General features: G+C 40.0%; 1 protein-coding gene across 2 annotated transcripts in view; it reads right to left on the bottom strand.

Moving 5' to 3' along the window:
- The window catches only part of LOC146639603 (CUB and sushi domain-containing protein 1-like), a 480,470-nt gene that overhangs the window by 49,135 nt on the left and 413,475 nt on the right, over positions 1–17,860 (bottom strand). For both annotated transcript variants that reach the window (XM_085353830.1, XM_085353836.1), the window contains exons 35-45: positions 17,745–17,840; positions 17,397–17,600; positions 16,328–16,452; positions 16,120–16,216; positions 15,150–15,254; positions 10,428–10,546; positions 10,043–10,112; positions 9,382–9,498; positions 8,665–8,874; positions 6,517–6,705; positions 5,907–6,084 (exon numbers count right to left, since the gene is read on the bottom strand). In XM_085353830.1, coding sequence (XP_085209956.1) covers positions 5,907–6,084; positions 6,517–6,705; positions 8,665–8,874; positions 9,382–9,498; positions 10,043–10,112; positions 10,428–10,546; positions 15,150–15,254; positions 16,120–16,216; positions 16,328–16,452; positions 17,397–17,600; positions 17,745–17,840 — 1,510 coding nt within the window. The remainder of the gene's footprint in view (positions 1–5,906; positions 6,085–6,516; positions 6,706–8,664; positions 8,875–9,381; positions 9,499–10,042; positions 10,113–10,427; positions 10,547–15,149; positions 15,255–16,119; positions 16,217–16,327; positions 16,453–17,396; positions 17,601–17,744; positions 17,841–17,860) is intronic.

The raw sequence follows: 17,860 nt of genomic DNA, 5'->3' as shown, positions 1-17,860 counted from the left end.
CACATACATATACATATACATATACACATACATATACATACATATATATATATAAAAATACAGAGACAAATATAAATAAAATATACGAAGGGGATAAATAGGATAAATAGGAATAAAAATAAAAATACAAGTGAATTGCTGCATCTCCAAAGAAGGGCAAGGACTTAAAATCACTTTCAAACTGTTATGAATTGCTAGTTGTAGAGTGATTTCCTTCTGCTGACTGCATTTAAACAAATGAAACAAAAAACAGAATTTGGTAATAACATGGTAAATGGCCTGTATTTATATAGCGCTTTACTAGTCCCTAAGGACCCCAAAGCGCTTTACATATCCAGTCATCCACCCATTCACACACACATTCACACACTGGTGATGGCAAGCTACATTGTAGCCACAGCCACCCTGGGGCGCACTGACAGAGGCGAGGCTGCCGGACACTGGCGCCACCGGGCCCTCTGACCACCACCAGTAGGCAACGGGTGAAGTGTCTTGCCCAAGGACACAACGACCGAGACTGTCCAAGCCGGGGCTCGAACCGGCAACCTTCCGATTACAAGGCGACCTCCCAACTCTTGAGCCACGACCGCGACACATAAAACATATGTGTCTGGAATGTCCACATTAGTCTACTAAAGTGGCTGCAAGAATATTTTTTTCTTCTTTTCTTTGTTTTTATCACCCATTTCAAACAAGTTCGTTGAACAAAACCCACAGATTAAAGGCTTAACTTCACTCATTAAATATTGAATGTTGTTGAAAGGTTACATTTTCTAACACTCCTAAATGCCCAGTTTTAGGTTTTTAATGAACATGCCATTGGATTAAACAAGGGTTTTAAAATTTTAATTCATGAAGAGTGCCTGGGATCTCTTGGCTCCTCAATAATTCAAGGTCTTCTGAAGGTGTTGGAGCTCATTTGGAAGATCAAAATGTGCTATATGGGTCATTTGAATTAAAACTGTTAGAATTTCTAGACTCTATTTTTACTCACTGAAAAACACACAAACCCAATAGCAATACCTTTCTTAGCCCAAAAGACATTTTCTCTCCTATTTATTAACACATGGATGTATTTCAGAGCTCTATTTATAATTTATAATTGAAAAAGGGCAAAAAGTCTGAAACTGTAGAGAAAAAAGTTTTGCTAGTGACATTTAATTCGGTGAATCAAAAGAAAACTATACATCTATAAAAGCAATTTAATAAAGCTAGTAATGCAAAGTCAAATACTTATGTGAAGAAGACCAAAAAACCCCACTTGGTGTAACAACATGGTCGGGAACAAAGAATGAGAAGCTCTGCCACATATTCTAAGTAAGCATTGCTTTTGGAAATGAAGGTTAAAAAATACAATAAATCAGATTTATTAAGAGTTTGCACTGCTCATCTGCTGTGCACTTTGTAATACGTGTGACTGACAAAATTACAGTGCAGCCGAGAAAAGGATGGTATTGAGAAGATATGTAATTAGAGTGACAGGGGCTGACATGATTTAGCACCTAACAAATCCAAATGGCACATCAGATTTGGAGTCACTGGAGCTGGGCTGGAGCCTACCCCAGCTGTCACTGTGGAGAAAGGTAGGGTACACCTTGGACAGCACAGGCCACCCGTCCATTGCAGGGCTAACACAGAAAGACAGACAGCCACGCATGCTCACATTCAAACACATGCATGCCTTTGGACTGTGGAAGGCAAGCAAGCACAGGGATTCTATCCCAAGGGCTTTTTTACTGCGAGGTGACAGTGTTGATCACTGCACCCCTCCATCAATCATCACTCATCCATCATTCTGCACCTCTGCATCGTATTAGTAAGAAATAAAAACAGGAGCCAGGACCAGTGCCAGGACCAGTTTGGCTAATGAGAGTACGGTGGCTATTACTCTGTTTTTGTTTGGCTTCATTTAGAGAGTAGGCAGTTACTGTTCCAAAAATATCAACCTAGTTACAATCTGCGGCCAAATATGTCTTCTATCAATTTGAGGTGGGGGAAAAAAGGAGAAACAAACAGCTCGACAAATTAATTGTAATGTGGCTTGATTACACTGAATAAAGGCATGTGGCTCCAGAAGACATTAGACATTTGTCATTGTGCATGATGATTGGATGTGGGTAGATGAAGCACTTGTGGATATTCAAACCATCAAAGCTTCATTTTTTCATGGTTATGTTTTTCACAAACCATACTTGTTTGTCTTCAAAGGCACACGAAGCATAATAATACACGGGAAGAATTTTACACATGATGATGAACAGAAGAGGGAGGTGATATAATATTTGTGCATAATCATATTATAGCTATTTCAGCATAATTTCAAAATAAGTTTAAATAACTCATTTTCGATTGATGTTGGGGTTGTTACTCAAAAAAGGTAATTTATTACACATTACTCATAACTTAAAAGTAATACAGTACATTACTTAATTGCTTAAGTACCGTAAAATGGCCTTGCCACATAATTACCAGCAATATAAACCTATAGGCCACACTCCTACACAACAGCACAAATTCCTTCCCCAATATGGACACATACACGATCTTACTTTTAGGTAAGAACAGAAAGCAGAAAACACAAAGCAAAATTGAAAAACAGCCCAAACTTCAAAACAACTTCAAAGCGATCTCCACAGTGATTTTACTTTAGAAACATGAACAGGCAGAAACAGAGGCTGGATGCCTGACTACTCATCTCTGCTTCTGACCTCCTGTTGACCTCCCTTTCCCATTCGTCAACCGAGATTTGTTGTATGTAATGCGTTACTGTAATCTCATGACATTTTTCAGTAATGTAGTAAGTACTGTAAGATGTTACCATACTAAATTCTGTAATTACATTACAGTTACAGTCATGTCGACACTTGCGTTACAATGGTTCCTCAGTTATCTGCACGCCAGGTAGATAGAAAAGAAAACAGAAAAACCTCAAAAGTTGTTTTTGTTGTAAAGTGGAATGTGCATCCAGGACTGAAACGACCCCCTTCTAACAGAACGTCTGCTCTTTGCAAGCGTGTGCAAAGACAACATGCTAATGCAAAGCTAGGCCAAGAATCCAGACTGATGTTAAAGCAGATGTTGCATGCTGACTCCAGCCCAGCAGCCACACCCTGATCTTCAGAATACTTTCAAAGGGCAGTTTGGAAAGGAGCTGTTTTGTGGTGAGGGCATTTTACAGTTTAGGATATCTGGAGATTCCAGGTGCAAAATGATGATTACATTCTGAAGCCAGGTTATTATCTTAATCTTTCTAGATATCATTTCAGTTTATAACATTTCAGACGTTATAACATTTCAGAATCCACTTTCCCCCCCGAGCATATCAAAATATTGCATTGATATTGATTGAATGCTGATAATGTATAATTATTATTCTGAGCTGAGAATAAAATCTGAATTATTTACCGACATTATTCTAAATTTCATTCTCATCCACCACAGGGATATATTGAATGTGACACAAAGCATCTAAAATGCATAAAATATTGCCAGTATTATTTTGTTTAAAGTATATAAAGAAATACTGCTTTTTTTATTGAGTGTCCAGCACCATTAACTACTGTACTGTGTTGCTCTGATGTTAGATCTGATGCCCACTGTTAGCAGTGGTATTTGGCATACAGCCAAACACAACAAGTGGAAGACCACAGAGGCTGTTTGGCTTTAGTCCCTGACATCTGGATGCAGCTGCTGTCACATAAACCCCAGGGGTGTACAGGACAGAAACCAGCAAACACGGATCACTGCGATATGATGCAAACACACCAAGATAAAGAGCATTCAAAAGACATTTGTAACAAGTTTGAGTAATGACAGGCCAAAACAGGGGAAAAGGAAATCAGCGTGACTGCAAAGAGCAGCCAGTAGTAATTAACGATCACATCAGTGCAAGTGCATTCTGGGGGTTTTCGTGCGTAACAGGTAGATCTCTGACTTAACTATAAATGCAACTGGTGATTGTGAGCTTCTACTAACGGCAGCAATTTGTTGCTCAGTCTGAATCAAAGAAAGGTTCTGTGAATGCACCACTCCCAAGTCCAATTTTGGCCATTTCATTAGCATTTATACTGTACTATTTACTACGTAAAAAAGGACATTTTTTGAAAGCCCTTTCATTTTCAGTACAGTAATTTCTTTTAAACTGAGAGCAAGTTTGTTTTTTCATATTTAGTGTGACCCGTTTTCAGCAGCACAAACATCGTCTTATTCCACTTTCTATCCGACTGAATTAGAGCATCCAAGTAGTCCCAAATCATTATAAAACCTGTGGCTGCGATCTTATGCTCTTATGAGTTCAATTAGATAACGTCAGTTATCCTGTTTTATTAACAGTTCACCGCTGATGCATATAATTAAAAGTATTTCAAATACAAACTCCATCATTAAAGAAAAAAATTCAGCAGGCCTGAGTTCATATAGTAAATTTAATGTAGTCTGGTAATTCACTGTAAAACCCACTGTTCCTGTTAAATCGCTTCAATTTTCCACATGAAAAGCATATTCGTTTTTGTCTGGGTAAGTCGAAAAGTCAAAAAGAATATTAAGGAAGAAACATTTTTATAAGAGGATGTTTGAAGTGATAAGTATTAATGCCAGTAGACTCTATTTACATGCATATAATGCAGTAGACCTTTGGATTAGGTGCTCTTAAGCTGTCTAAGACCCTGGAAGGTAGATAGCATCCCACTGGGTATGAGAAAAGCACTGTGCTCCTCAGTGTCAGCCCCAGGTCACTTCCAAATATATTCATGTGTCTGAGATATAGCTACATTGAGCTATTATGTGTGAACTAATCTCAAATAACCGAGTTCTTTTGGTTCCCTACAATCTATGAATGTGATTTTATAATTTTGTTCCCTGTGAAATGTGCCAAAAACACATAAATCACTGAAATCAATTTGCAACTGCAAAATAATTCAACATAACGCCTCTCCATAGCAGAATCCATGGTTCTTTTAGCTGGCGAGATTGAAAGCGAGTAGTCACCCACTGTAAATGTATTACTTTCCCACCGCCTACATTTCTGATGCTTGCTCCCTAGAGCTTGACTCTAGAGCCTGAAATGTAAAGCCTGACCTCACCTAAGCACCAAGTATAGCTAAAACCAAAATCTGCTGGATCTTAATTTCCTTCCTCATAAATCTACTGTTTAAATCTACTGTTATTATTCAGGAAAATTAATGCATATTAGGTGAAATTTTCTCTTGACCCAGGCGCTTCAGATCCAGCTGAGTCTTGTTAGATTTGTGAACCCAGCTCTGCCACTCTTTTCATTACATTTCCCACTCCCAACTGAATCTCATGATTACTTCCAGAGTTCCCGAGCCCTCTCTGAGTCTGCGTATGGCCTTGGTACTGAGTTAGATTGAATTGGTCAGTGGTCCCATTGTAAATGCATTGCTCTCATACACCCCGTATTACACTTACCTCCACACTGAATCCTATTATTACTGCTGAAGAGTCTGCGTATGCATTACATAGCACAGTGTATGTGTGCGTATGTACTTTATTATCTAGGTTATAGTGTATGGTCTCTGCATATGAACATATACGATAAAGTTTATGTATAATTAACGTTAGAGAAAATAGAAAAGTAAAAATGAATAAAAGATGATCAATACCAGGGATAAAATTCAATATATAGCCCTAAAATATGAGGAGAATGTGTGAATGTGTGTGAGACAGACAACTGAATGCATAATCTTAGTAAAAGTTGATACATTTTTGGTGTATTCTCATTAATGTGCAGAGAGTAGACAGAGTGAAACTACACTCAAGACTTACCCATCAATGATTCAATCCCTGCATGCATGAGACATTAAATAACACTTCTTCATTTCTGCGTGTGTAGTATATGTCTGCGTGTGTTTTTATGAATATTAAGCCATAACTGTACCCAGACTTACCAGACAGCAATGTAATCGGTGACGGGTTCTGTCTGCAGTAAGGTAAAATTTATATAAACTCCATGTCCGTGGGGAACAGTGATGAGCCAGCTGCAATCTTGGGAGTTTGGATATTCATTTGGGTACTGAGGTGAGTAGATGGTCCCATTTTCAGCTGTGACATTATAGCCACAAGGAGCTGTAAAAAGCAGAATTATAACATAATTTTCACTTTTTCTAAAATGCTAAAAAACTGAAGTCAAGAATGACTGCTGAACACCAAACACTGAGGAATGTAATTAATAGTCTGGAACAAGAAGCGACAGAAGTGACAGAATAATAATTTTACAAATAATTTATCCAGTAAATGTTCCAAGTGACATAAGTGACTTACTAATTAATTGTTTACAATGTCAACTTGTGATACCGGTGAAAGAAAAAAAATTTTCATTTTCTAAATGTCTACATTAGAAATTGCAACTGCTTGTTTGGTAAGGGTGTAACAGCATGAAATAAACTTTCTACTATACGACCTCCACATTTTAAATACATCTTTATTTTTAAAACCAATTTAAAAGTATTTATATTTTCCAAAATACTAATATATCAAGAAGCTATGACTTATTCTTACCCTCACATCGTGGAAATGGGTGGTTCCACTTCCGGTTGATACCATGCAGGCATGTTAGCACTGTGTGTCCAATCAAAACATAACCAGGGTAGCACTGAAAAGTTATAGATTGCCCAGCGCTGTAATCATTGTTGATGATGTCACCGTTTGCAAAAGGAAATGGATCATGGCAGTTTTGAAGTTGGTAGCCTACAGATAGAGATAAGAGATATATGTGAGGTAGGTAGAGATATGTGAAGCTGGGGAAGAAAAAAGTCATTTATTTTTCCAAGTTTCTTACATTTTTAAAATTTTCTGTCTACCGGTAATGGATTTGAGGTAAACTGAAAAGAATCTCTGACCCACAGAGACAACAAGTAATAGCTAATGCAGCAACATCAATAGATGTGATCTCCTCCTACACAGTTATCGGGCAAAGGTATACACGGCATGCTAGCACTTGCCTGAGGAAATGTCAGTACCACAGGTATATTTAGGGCAGTTCTCACTCTGCGTGAGTGTCATGGCAAGTCAAGCTCCTTCATTAAATGTGCCGCTGACAGAGAGCAGAGGTGGCTGATATCGGAATCCCAATTGTTACAAAAGGCTAGAGAGAAAGGCAGCACCTAAAAACACTAGAACAAGCATTCAGCACCTGGTCAATACAAATTGTGTCTGCTGCACTAGACAGCATCCACAATGCAGATTGTGCAAAATGCTCTTGGGTGTGGTCTATGCTGGTAGCAGCAGGCTGTACAAGGTAGGAAAGAATGGCTTAACATGCATTTGAGGGGCGGGATGTTCACAGTGCAAGACCTCAAGTCCAAGCAGGACATGCAACAAATAATACAGCTGATCCTAGCTAAACAAAAGCTAATAAGGTTAACAGATCATTGCAGAAATAGAACAGAAGAGACAGAAAGATGTGATAGACGCAGATCTCTCATAAGAGAGCAACAATGAGATGAGTGAATATGAAAGGATATGACACCACAGAAATTCATGGAGGTAATAAAGAACTATGGTGATTGTGGAAAATGAAGGCCAAAAGATGTGCACTTGGAAGGAGTATTACTCGCAGCAATGAAACTACAGCCAAGAATGTGGTTCCAGCAGATTCCCAGGGCAACATTTAAACTTTCTATGTACAAAAGTGTACTTAAAAGGTGCAGCAATGTCAGCGTGCCAAAACCTAAAACTGGAATAAGAACTCCCTTAAGCTTTTATAAGCGACATTTGAGTTGAAATGTGTGTGTATGTATTCACACTGATTTTTTTGGCATAGAGTGCTTATCCAACTCAGCTTTTAATAATTTGCTTGCAGCTATTAAGCCTTTTTAACTGTAAACATGTTATGCCCTTGAATACAAAACCAGAGTGTGTACGTAATATTGAGAAAGCATGCACCGAGGTTGGAGGTGGTGTTGTGGACCTCTGTCTGCATTGCATCTTCTCATCAAAGAACTGTTAAAAAAAGCATCTGGTGCAACTCCACGTGAGGAGGCTTGTCTGCATCCTCTACAAACAACAGCGGGATAACAGTGATACTGACTGCAGTGCTAGAGGACTTCCAAATCGGAGGAAAAAAGGGAACTCACATTCATGCGCACATGATTTTGAGTTTGCTTATTTGAAATTGAATAAGCCTTGTTCTAGTTGTGCTGGCATATAGGCCCACAGTGCATCTCTTGTGTCTTTGAAGTGAAGCACTTAGGGCTACAAGTAAAGCCTGCTGGACAAGATGCCAGTCTCTCACAGGGGCTTACTAACAATCCATCATTTTTAATGATGAGAGGAAAGCCATGAGGTTTTTAAGTCTTTAGCATGACTCATTCATGGATCAAAGCTCAAAACCTCATAGCAATACTTTCTTTCTTGGAGTTGTGAAAGCTTTGCACTGTGGCTACTAGGTTTGGGATATTAATTTATTCAGAGCATTTGAGCAGACCATTTTTATGAATCATTGCATTGAATAAATTTGGACAAACTAAACAATGGGACTCATTTCAACACAGGTCTGTTATCATAGTGACCCTTGAGGGACTGTAGATGCCTGCAATAATAATTCAGGCTCTGATATCTGTAAAGACTGTATTGACTAAAAAAAACCCAAACCAAAACAAACAAACAAAAGAGATCTAAAAAGAGAAAAACCACCCATCAACTCACCCTGATAGGTCAGTTTGAATCCTGGCCGGTTCTCTGAGTGGTCACTGTAGAAGTGGATGATCGTCAGGTGGGTAGTGCTCAGTAAAGGGGGTGGGAGCTGTGAGCCAGTAAACTGACCAATAAGGGATGAGCTGTGCTGTGGACCAGCCCTGACTTCTAGGAAGTCATGGTTGTCTTCTGAAGAGAAGTTTTGGAACTGAATATGAGCTCCTGTAATGCAAATTATAAAGACACATGCTATAAACGACTATATAAAAGACCTGATAGTACATTATTTCAATACTAAGAAGAGCTTTACTTTACTTGCATAATGTGCACACAGCATACACACATGGTGCACGTTTACTAATCGAGTGCAGTACGTTTACATGGTTTGAAATATTTTTTGTCTATTTTCACTGCAATATTTTTGACTATTTTATTGTGTTTTTTGTACATAATAACTTGCATCAAAAATACAACTGTACATTTATTGCCCAGGTTTTCTTTTTTTTATTTACATAATCTATTACACTTTTTGCAAATGTATATCATACACACAAAATAATAAATACTACGTCCCCCTAAAATTTCCAGTTCCTGTATTTACCAGCACATAGCAAACAAATATATAGATATAAATCTGCTGCATATTCTGTGCTACAAACAACTTAGCCAGCAGATGTACTGAAAGTGACACCTATTTTTTAGGAATGCTCTTACATCCATACTACTTACCATATCCAGTTGGCAGGGTGATTTGCCAGGTGCAGTCCAGGTTGCCGGGGTAGTTGCCAGGGAAACCTGGACTAAGGATGACACCACTCATTTCAGTCAGCACCCCACCACAACGAGCTGAAACCACAGGGAAAACAAACACACTGTTAACACTGAACAACGTAGTTTAAAGATCACTGCTTCGACAGTGAAGTTCAAGTGATGTGTTGTTCACAAAATTCTGTAAATTCATCAGCCGCAGTGGTGAATAATACATATCTTTTTAAGTAAGAGCCTTGTTATGGCATCCTTTTCTATAGACATTTTTGGACATAAAAGGGTTGATGCAAATATCTCTTACAGAAATAGGTAAAGCAGGTCTGGAAAGCTGGTCCTGACATGTCAAGTCGAGTTTAACTGGAACTGGCTTCTGAGATCTTTTACCAAGGACTGAATTATTTAAGTCTCCATGCAAACATCAAGGTTACACAACACTATTGCATAAAGGGTACAAATAACACACACACACATACACACACACACATAAGTAAACATATCCAGTGTGCCTGAGTACTTATGTCACTTTGATACACCAGTAGGACATATTTTCTTCCAAACTGAATCGCTCACTCGTAACACAATTTAGCCAGTGGTGCAGTGTATTTGCATTTGAGCGCGTTACCTATGCATAGAGGGGGTGGGTAGTTCCATCGACGCACTGTCCCGGGCATGCAGGAAATGTGAGAGTGACCCTGAAAGTAATCACACAGTGGTTAAACTTGTTAAAAAATATGTAAGTGTAAGGAATGCTGATATATCTTCACCAGGTAACTGTATTCTTTTTCCTTTTTTTGTAAAAAGAAAAAAAAAGTTTTTTTTAAAGGAAGTGGAAGCAAAGGCATAACAATCGCATTTTTCAAAACCGGAAAATTCATATTTAATAAGCATCTAATGTTTTAATACTCCTAAATAAATACATGAGAACCCATGACCTACTATATGACACCAGGGTAAAAATATTTTTGAACATTTGTCTAATGGTCAGTTTGTGTGAGTGTGTTCATTACCTGCAGAGTGTAACCAGGTTCACAACTGAATGCCACCACCTCATTGACCATATATCTGTCTCCAGTTTTAATTCCATTAGCTGGGATCATTGGTTCTGGACAAGTGGTAAGTCCAACCGCTGTAACAATCAATGAAATGAACAAAACTGTTATTTCGTCTTCTCGCTCTCTGGGTCCATTCATGTGTTTTGGACTTGAGCACACAGAAATAAAATGTAAAAGTGATGTTGTCATCAGTTCTAAAAGTTTTACGCAGACATGGAAAATCAAATGTTTGTCCTTATAGTCGTTCATCTTATGGCCAACTAAAATCGTTTTATTTTCCCTGTGCTCTCTGCTAAGCTTCAACTGCAGTATCTCCAGGAAGCCTTTCCTGTCTTCCTCATTCACCTGTATGTGACCTTTATCTTGACATGAACAAACTGATTATAAAACAACGTCACAACAAACACACAAGTTTACCCAAGTTTATAAGTTGTTTGTTTACCCCAAAATAGTGTGTCTGAGCAGGTTGGCTTTTTATAATTATAGAGATTAATTTGATGGATATATAATTCACAAGATTAAGTCACAAAAGCTCTAATGTCTTTTTGTCATACACAAAAGCTCATTTTAGAATTGACAGCTAGTACAATGATAAAGCCTGAACTTTTTCGATGTCGACAGCAGCTTCTGAGACGTGCTTAAAAATATGTGAAGGTAACACAATGACTTTTGGTTATGTATTCCCAACACAATAAAGGTTAAACACATCCTTAATAAGTTTGACAGCAGCAGGCCCTTATCAAATAGCATCGGTAGGAGTGTATCTGTGTGTGTGTGTGCGTGTGTGTGCGTGTGTGTCAGTGCAGACATTTGAGGAAACTTCCGCAGGAGCCTGCCCCAGAGCGGTTACCATGGCAACAAAGGGGTGGGAGAGGGATAGAGAGCAAAAGAAGAGGAGACAGAGGGGTGAATGTTTGTATGTGTGCGTGTGCGTGTGTGTGTGTGTGTGTGTGTGTGTGTGTGTGTGTGTGTGTGTGTGTGTGTGTGTGTGGACTTCTTGGTTCATTATCTACCTTCCTACCAGCAAAACGTTGCAAGCCCACTGAGCTTACACACACATACACACACATACATGCACACGCATCCAGGTGGCCGAGATTCACTGAATGACATTTGTGAGTGTGTGCGCATGGGCGACTTGTACATGAAAAAGTGCTTGAAGAAGGACTGAAGGGTACTTCTTTTTTTTTTTTTAGATGGACCAAAAGTGAAAAAGCTGCGGGAGACTCTACACACATGCATACACACACACACAGTGTATTATTATGCAGAGAATCAGCGGGCTGTCATGACAACTGATCAATGAAAGTATTCCATTTGGCTGACCATCTTTCTCTCTCTGTGTGCGAGCACACTGTTTTTCCCCGGGAATGAGGGAGCAGTAATGCCCTGTGAAATGCTGACAGCACCACAAACCACTCCACTAGGGCCACTAGACTACGACTAGACAGTGTCAGCATTTAAGTCTAACTGACTGGATTTACAATACTTTTGTTCCAGTTTATGTGAGGACAGGCAAGGGAAAAAGATCCCTCTTTCTGCCCTTCAGATGAAACACCCTCTAGTCTGCCTAAAATTATGAAAATATAATTACAAAATTCACGTCTTCAGGAGATGTTTTCTGCCCACTTATACACGCTCCCACACTGACATTTTTTTACTCATGAATGTTTGATATCTTTCTTCCTATAGAAAACCCAGAGTAAATACATGGAAAATATGCAAAAGATAGCTTCCATAACAGTGTTTGTGAAGGTTGTGAGGTGTTGATTGAGGTGCTATGACTGTCATCATGTTGTACACACACAAAGGTGATCATATTTGGACAAAAGGGGAGAGTGCTAAGATGTCAGCAACTTTACCCATCCAGATACATCCATTTAAAGTATTTAAAGTAACCTGCTAATTAGCAATATGTAACAAACGAATCAAATACTCATGGTTTGTTGTTGGAACTCCAGATAAAAGTTTCTGTTACTGAGATTGCCTCTTGGGAAATCAGAAGACAGTGCAGTGAAAGATGGGCGAATAAGAGATATTGTTGCAGAAATAGTTCTATCATTTGAGTTTTGATTGTGAATTTGAAGATCATAAAGTTGAAATCATCAGTAAGAGTTTAGTCTTTTAATGTCTTGCAAATAGTGTTTAAAAGAAGGATCAAATCGAAGTATCAACCGTGGTCAAATAATAATTTTGATGCATCTATTCTGATCACCTTTTGAACAGGTAAGTTGACTCATCTCCGGAAAACTTTGTTTAATAAAAAAGTTAAAAGCCTACTTTGTGTTGGGGTCTCCTGTACAGAACCTCTCTGGAAGGCAAACGTCTGCTACATAATGAAGAGCTGACAATCATTTTAAGATAAGTAAAACTCTAGTGTGAAACCTGCAAGATATTTTTTTAAGGTGCTCTGGGAAGGAACTGGGTTCCATGAAAAGAACAAAAAGATTTCTTTCCAGTAAACAAAATTAAATATCATGTACTGTGTTGGTATTTGGCATATATTTGAAAACATTACTTGAGAAGACAGAAATGCTACAAGGACACATGGTCATAAGAATATGGACAACAGTGAAGATTTGTGTCCTTCACTTTTTTCCCTTAGCCTTTCATTCTAACCTTACCTATCATTTATCGTCTGACTCCTCCCTTTTCCTTCTCTACCCTCCCCTGAGCCACGCCTCAACAATCTCTGTGTATCCATTATTAACAGCCAAGTTGAAAAGATGCAGAGATTAAGGTCCATACCCGAAGCCTTGGAAACTGCTAAGCAAAGACTCACAGCCTTGGCCAGCTGATTGAAGATGTACAACAGAGAGATAGAAGGCAGGAGAATGAACCAGTTGTTCTCCACAGAATGAGCCAAGGTGTACTCTCAGTGGCAGGGGAACAATATGAGAACAGCATCACCAAGGCTGGAGACGGAGCAATACTTCTCCCTGATGGGAGAAGGACACGACCCGTAACAACAATGCTCAGTGGCTAGTGGATCTAAGAGCAGACCACAGCAACCTCCCTGAACAGAGTCCAGTAACCATCACAGTGGGAGACATCCAAGAAAGGGTCTCCAGTATGAAGAATTGGACAGCACCAGGCCCTGACATGGTTCACACCTACTGGCTGAAGAAGCTGACTGCACTCCATGAGTGTCTGGCAGCACAGATGAACCAGCTGCTAGTTGACGAGAGACACCCGGAATGGCTAACCGAAGGCCAGACAGACCTGATCTTCAAGGACCCCCAAAGGGACCGCTCCCATCCAACTACCAACCAATAACCTGCCTTAGTACCACATGGACGCTCCTGTCAGGCATCATAGCGGCCGAGCTAACAGAAGGCAACATTGCAGACATAGAGGACAGTTACAAGCACCTGGGGATCCCACAGGCAAATTGGAACCATGAAGAGGCTGCTAGGAAAGCTGCAACCACCAAGTAGCTGCAGAGGGTCAGGCAAGTCCTGAGGAGTCAGCTGAACGGTAAGAACAAGATCCGGGCTATCAACACCTACGCCCTGCTGGTGATCAGGTACCCTGCTGGGGTAATAAGCTGGCCAAAGGAGGCGATAGAAGCCAGTGACATCAAGACCAGGAAGCTCCTGATCATGCATGGAGGGGTTCACCCCGAGTCCAGCACCCTGAAGCTATATGCTAAGCGGAACGAAGGAGGCCGGGGACTGGTGAGTGTCAGCACCACAGTCCAGAATGAGACAGCCAACGTCCATGAATACATCAGGAGGATGGCTCCAACCGACTCCGTGCTCAGTGAATTCCTCAGGCAGCAGAAACTCAAGAAAGAGGAGGAAGAGGAGGAACCATCATGGAAGGACAGGCCCCTGCACGGTATGTACCACCAGCAGATAGATGAAGTGGCTGACATCCAGAAATTCTACCAGTGGCTGGACAAAGCTGGACTGAAAGACAGCACAGAGGCACTAATCATGGCAGCACACAACTCTGAGCACAAGATCCATAGAGGCTGCGGTCTACCACACTAGGCAAGATGTGTGTGTGTGTACACACAGAAGCAATATAGCACCCCTAAAAGTGACCAATCTTGCTAGTTTGTGTGCATCAACATGCCATCACAAGGAATTCAGAGCGTAGCAAAACACAGACAACGGAGGCTCAAATATGTGCACTCGCTACACACACAGAGAAATGCACGTATTCACACAAACACTGAAACCCCCATGCATATTTACAAAAGGGGACATGTTCATTGATCTAGAAGTGATTCTAAGTTAAAACAACTACAAAGGACTAAAAAGCACAACCATGCTCTGACGGGTGTGTAAAAGCATGATGTTAATATCTGTGTCTATACCTTTGTCCATCTACATATTTGTGTGTGTATGTGCACGCAAGTGAGTGTGTGTCTAAGTCTACTTGATTCTGTTAAGTCCCTCCAGGTGAGCATTCTGCGTGTGTGCTCCAGTATGGGTCTCAGTATGTGTGCATGCTCTCAGGCAGTACCAGTTCAGGTCACTGACTCTTGCTATTTAATGTTAAAGTTCTGGCTGTATTGTTGTCTGTGTGCATTTGTAGATTCTTGAAAGAAGAGACCCAAAATCGATTCAATTCTTGGTTTTTGTGCATCAACGAGTATGTTCTTTCCAGCCAATGAATCTAGCATTGCATCGTGCTATCCTAGTATGAATCTTAACAGTGTTCCCTTACTTTTGTATTCTAGGTGAAAGCCTGCTGCCACCACACTGATGTCACTTTGAAAGTGAAGAAGGAGCTGATTGGATGTTGAGTTGAGGAGAGCAGGAGCTGTTGTCCCTGAAAAAACACAAAAAATAAAGATATCATAGACCAGGTGAATGATTAGAAAAAGCATTAAAGTTTGAGGAATATAATATTAGATATACAGGAAGGAACCCCTTTCTACGTAATGGTGCCTCTTTTTCAGCAAGACTTAGACTATAAGTCTTATTTAAATCCCAGGACCAGCTGGGAAATTATGTGCAGAGAAGGTGAACAACCCCTCACCCTCCATGGATAGCTAGCATTTTAGTGTCCTTATGTGAAGCGGCCTTATATGCCCAGTGAAGCTGCTCAGTGGTCAACACCAGATCACTGTGGTTATAGTGGGTAGCTCCCCGGTGTGCCTTCCTTAGAAGGGCGCAGTCAGTTGTGTGTGGGTGGGTGTGTGCGTTGCCCTATGGGCAACATGTTTTATGTGTGATAGCTGTGTGACAGGTATGTGCTTGGGGCAGGTCACAGGGGAAACTCTGCAGGGAAATCATAAAAGGTTAGATCATTCTTTATCCCTGCCTGTCTTCTTTCTATCCCTTTTTTATTTTCCTTTTCCTCCACCTTCAGTCTCATGGTGACACTCTTCTTACTGACTGCTTAGAATTGGAAGAATTCTGTGTCTTAAAAAGATTTATTCTTTATTTAAGATATATATCATATTTTTGGTATTACAACTCATCCATCACAGCTCTCCGGTGTATGCCATATGTGTGTGTATCTATAGTTTAAGAGCTGCCATATCTAATTCATCATAGATCTTGTGTGTTTGTGTGTGTGTGTATCCATAGTTTAGAAGCTGTCATCTCTCATCCATCATAGGACATTGTTTGCATGTGTGTCTGTGCATAACTTAATGCATTTAGGTGCATGTGTGAGCATGCTGTCTTACCAGAAAATGACCCTAATTTGGGAGCTGTCATGTCTCCTCCATCGTAGATCTCCAGAGAGTCCCAGTTGTGCTCAGTAGCAAATGTCATTACTTGGATCTAAATAGCCAACAATGATAATAAATGAACACAACAGCCAACAGCTTCCTCCAAAATTAGTGTATATCCAGTAGACTATGCATTTATATTTAAGTGTATATATATCTGTACCTGAATCCCAGCCCCTTCACTGACATGAATCCTCCACAGACAATTGAGACTGTTTGGGTAGGGTTCAGGATAGCCAGGAGACAGTATTGTCCCGCGACGTTCAGTCAAATTACCACTGCAGGGAACTAGAATGAAGACATAAAATCCACAATTCTTGGCAAAACATTATAACTAAATGCCAACAGATGGGGCAGGATATTGGAATATGGCTCTTCGTTCCTAAAAAAACACAATATGGTCTTCAAATTATAACAACAGCGAGCCAGACAGGAAAAATAGGAAAACAAACACCTTTTATGGCATAAACTGAGGTGAAAGTTGAGGCTTTTTACAAAAAACACAGCTCTCAACAGGAACCCTAGAGTTCACATGGATGCATTTAGTTTTAGAATTAAACTTCAATCATTACTTTCATTAACTAGTACAAGATGCTTCACAGAAAGGACTAATTACTCAAGGCCTTTTTTCATCTGCGTTTTCATCAGTGCTCTCTGGGGATTTTAAATGTCATCAGCGAAGTATCCCAGAATGCACTGCATGCCAACGAGTATGACATTGATGGTGAAGAGCTTAGGCTTAATGCTGCTGTTTGTTTCAGAGGACAGCTGTTAAGTTGTTTTATTAATTTTTTCTGTTTTTTTTTTTCAGGTAGTCCTTCAGTCTTTCGCTTATCCAGATTTTGCATTAATACTTAATAATACTCAAGTCTGCACAGACCTGTTCAGGGATCTAAGGTCCTGCTTGCTGGGTGACATCAAGCAGTCATACTGATGACTCTCACCCTGGCTCTCAAAATGACAGTTGGCAATGTTTACAGTCATGCCAGGGAAAACAGATATATCTCCCTTTGGTTATCTATTGTTATCTCCTTTGTTGTGTTTCAAATGTGATCTCATTCTTACTGGAAGATAAAACTGGATCATTGATTTGAAAGAGATATTGTTTTGCTGTCAGTCTGTCTGATGGTTAAAGTCAAACTACGTGTGGCCTTTGGGGTCCTTTGCACAGTTATCCAAAATTATAAACAACTGGGGACTTTTTTGATGCTTAAGACAATTTTTAGTCTTACCTATACAAGTTGGTGTTGTTGTGTTCCACTGCGCAAGGGCACCTGGTACCGCCTGGCACCGAATCGCATTGGATCCCTTTAATAGATATCCTGGATTGCACTCAAACCGAACCACAGAGCCCACTGAGAACTCTGAACTAATCCGCCTGCCATACCGAGGCTCAGGTACTGAACTGCACTGGCTGTCACTGGTCCGAGGGACAGCTACAATAATGAGAGGAATTACATGATTCAAGATGAGGAAAGACGGGATATAAACATATGAGCAGGGAGACTTTGAAGTTAATCTTGAATTGAACATATGTTATTGTGTTTAAGTGAACACATGTCAAACACAGAGAGAATTACCTTGGTAGACAAAGTGAAAGCCTCTAGCTGATTGGCCACTTTTAGCATTGAACCGGAGCATGATTTGATTGGAAGTTGCCAATGGCAGCGTCTCTCCTGAGAAAAAAACAAAACAA

The sequence above is a fragment of the Diplotaxodon limnothrissa genome, linkage group LG1 (assembly GCF_057381915.1).
Source record: "Diplotaxodon limnothrissa isolate DT_005_m linkage group LG1, D_limnothrissa_male_GT1.1, whole genome shotgun sequence".
NCBI classification, from domain to species: domain Eukaryota; kingdom Metazoa; phylum Chordata; class Actinopteri; order Cichliformes; family Cichlidae; genus Diplotaxodon; species Diplotaxodon limnothrissa.
This window is presented reverse-complemented; position numbering and strand designations above follow the sequence as displayed.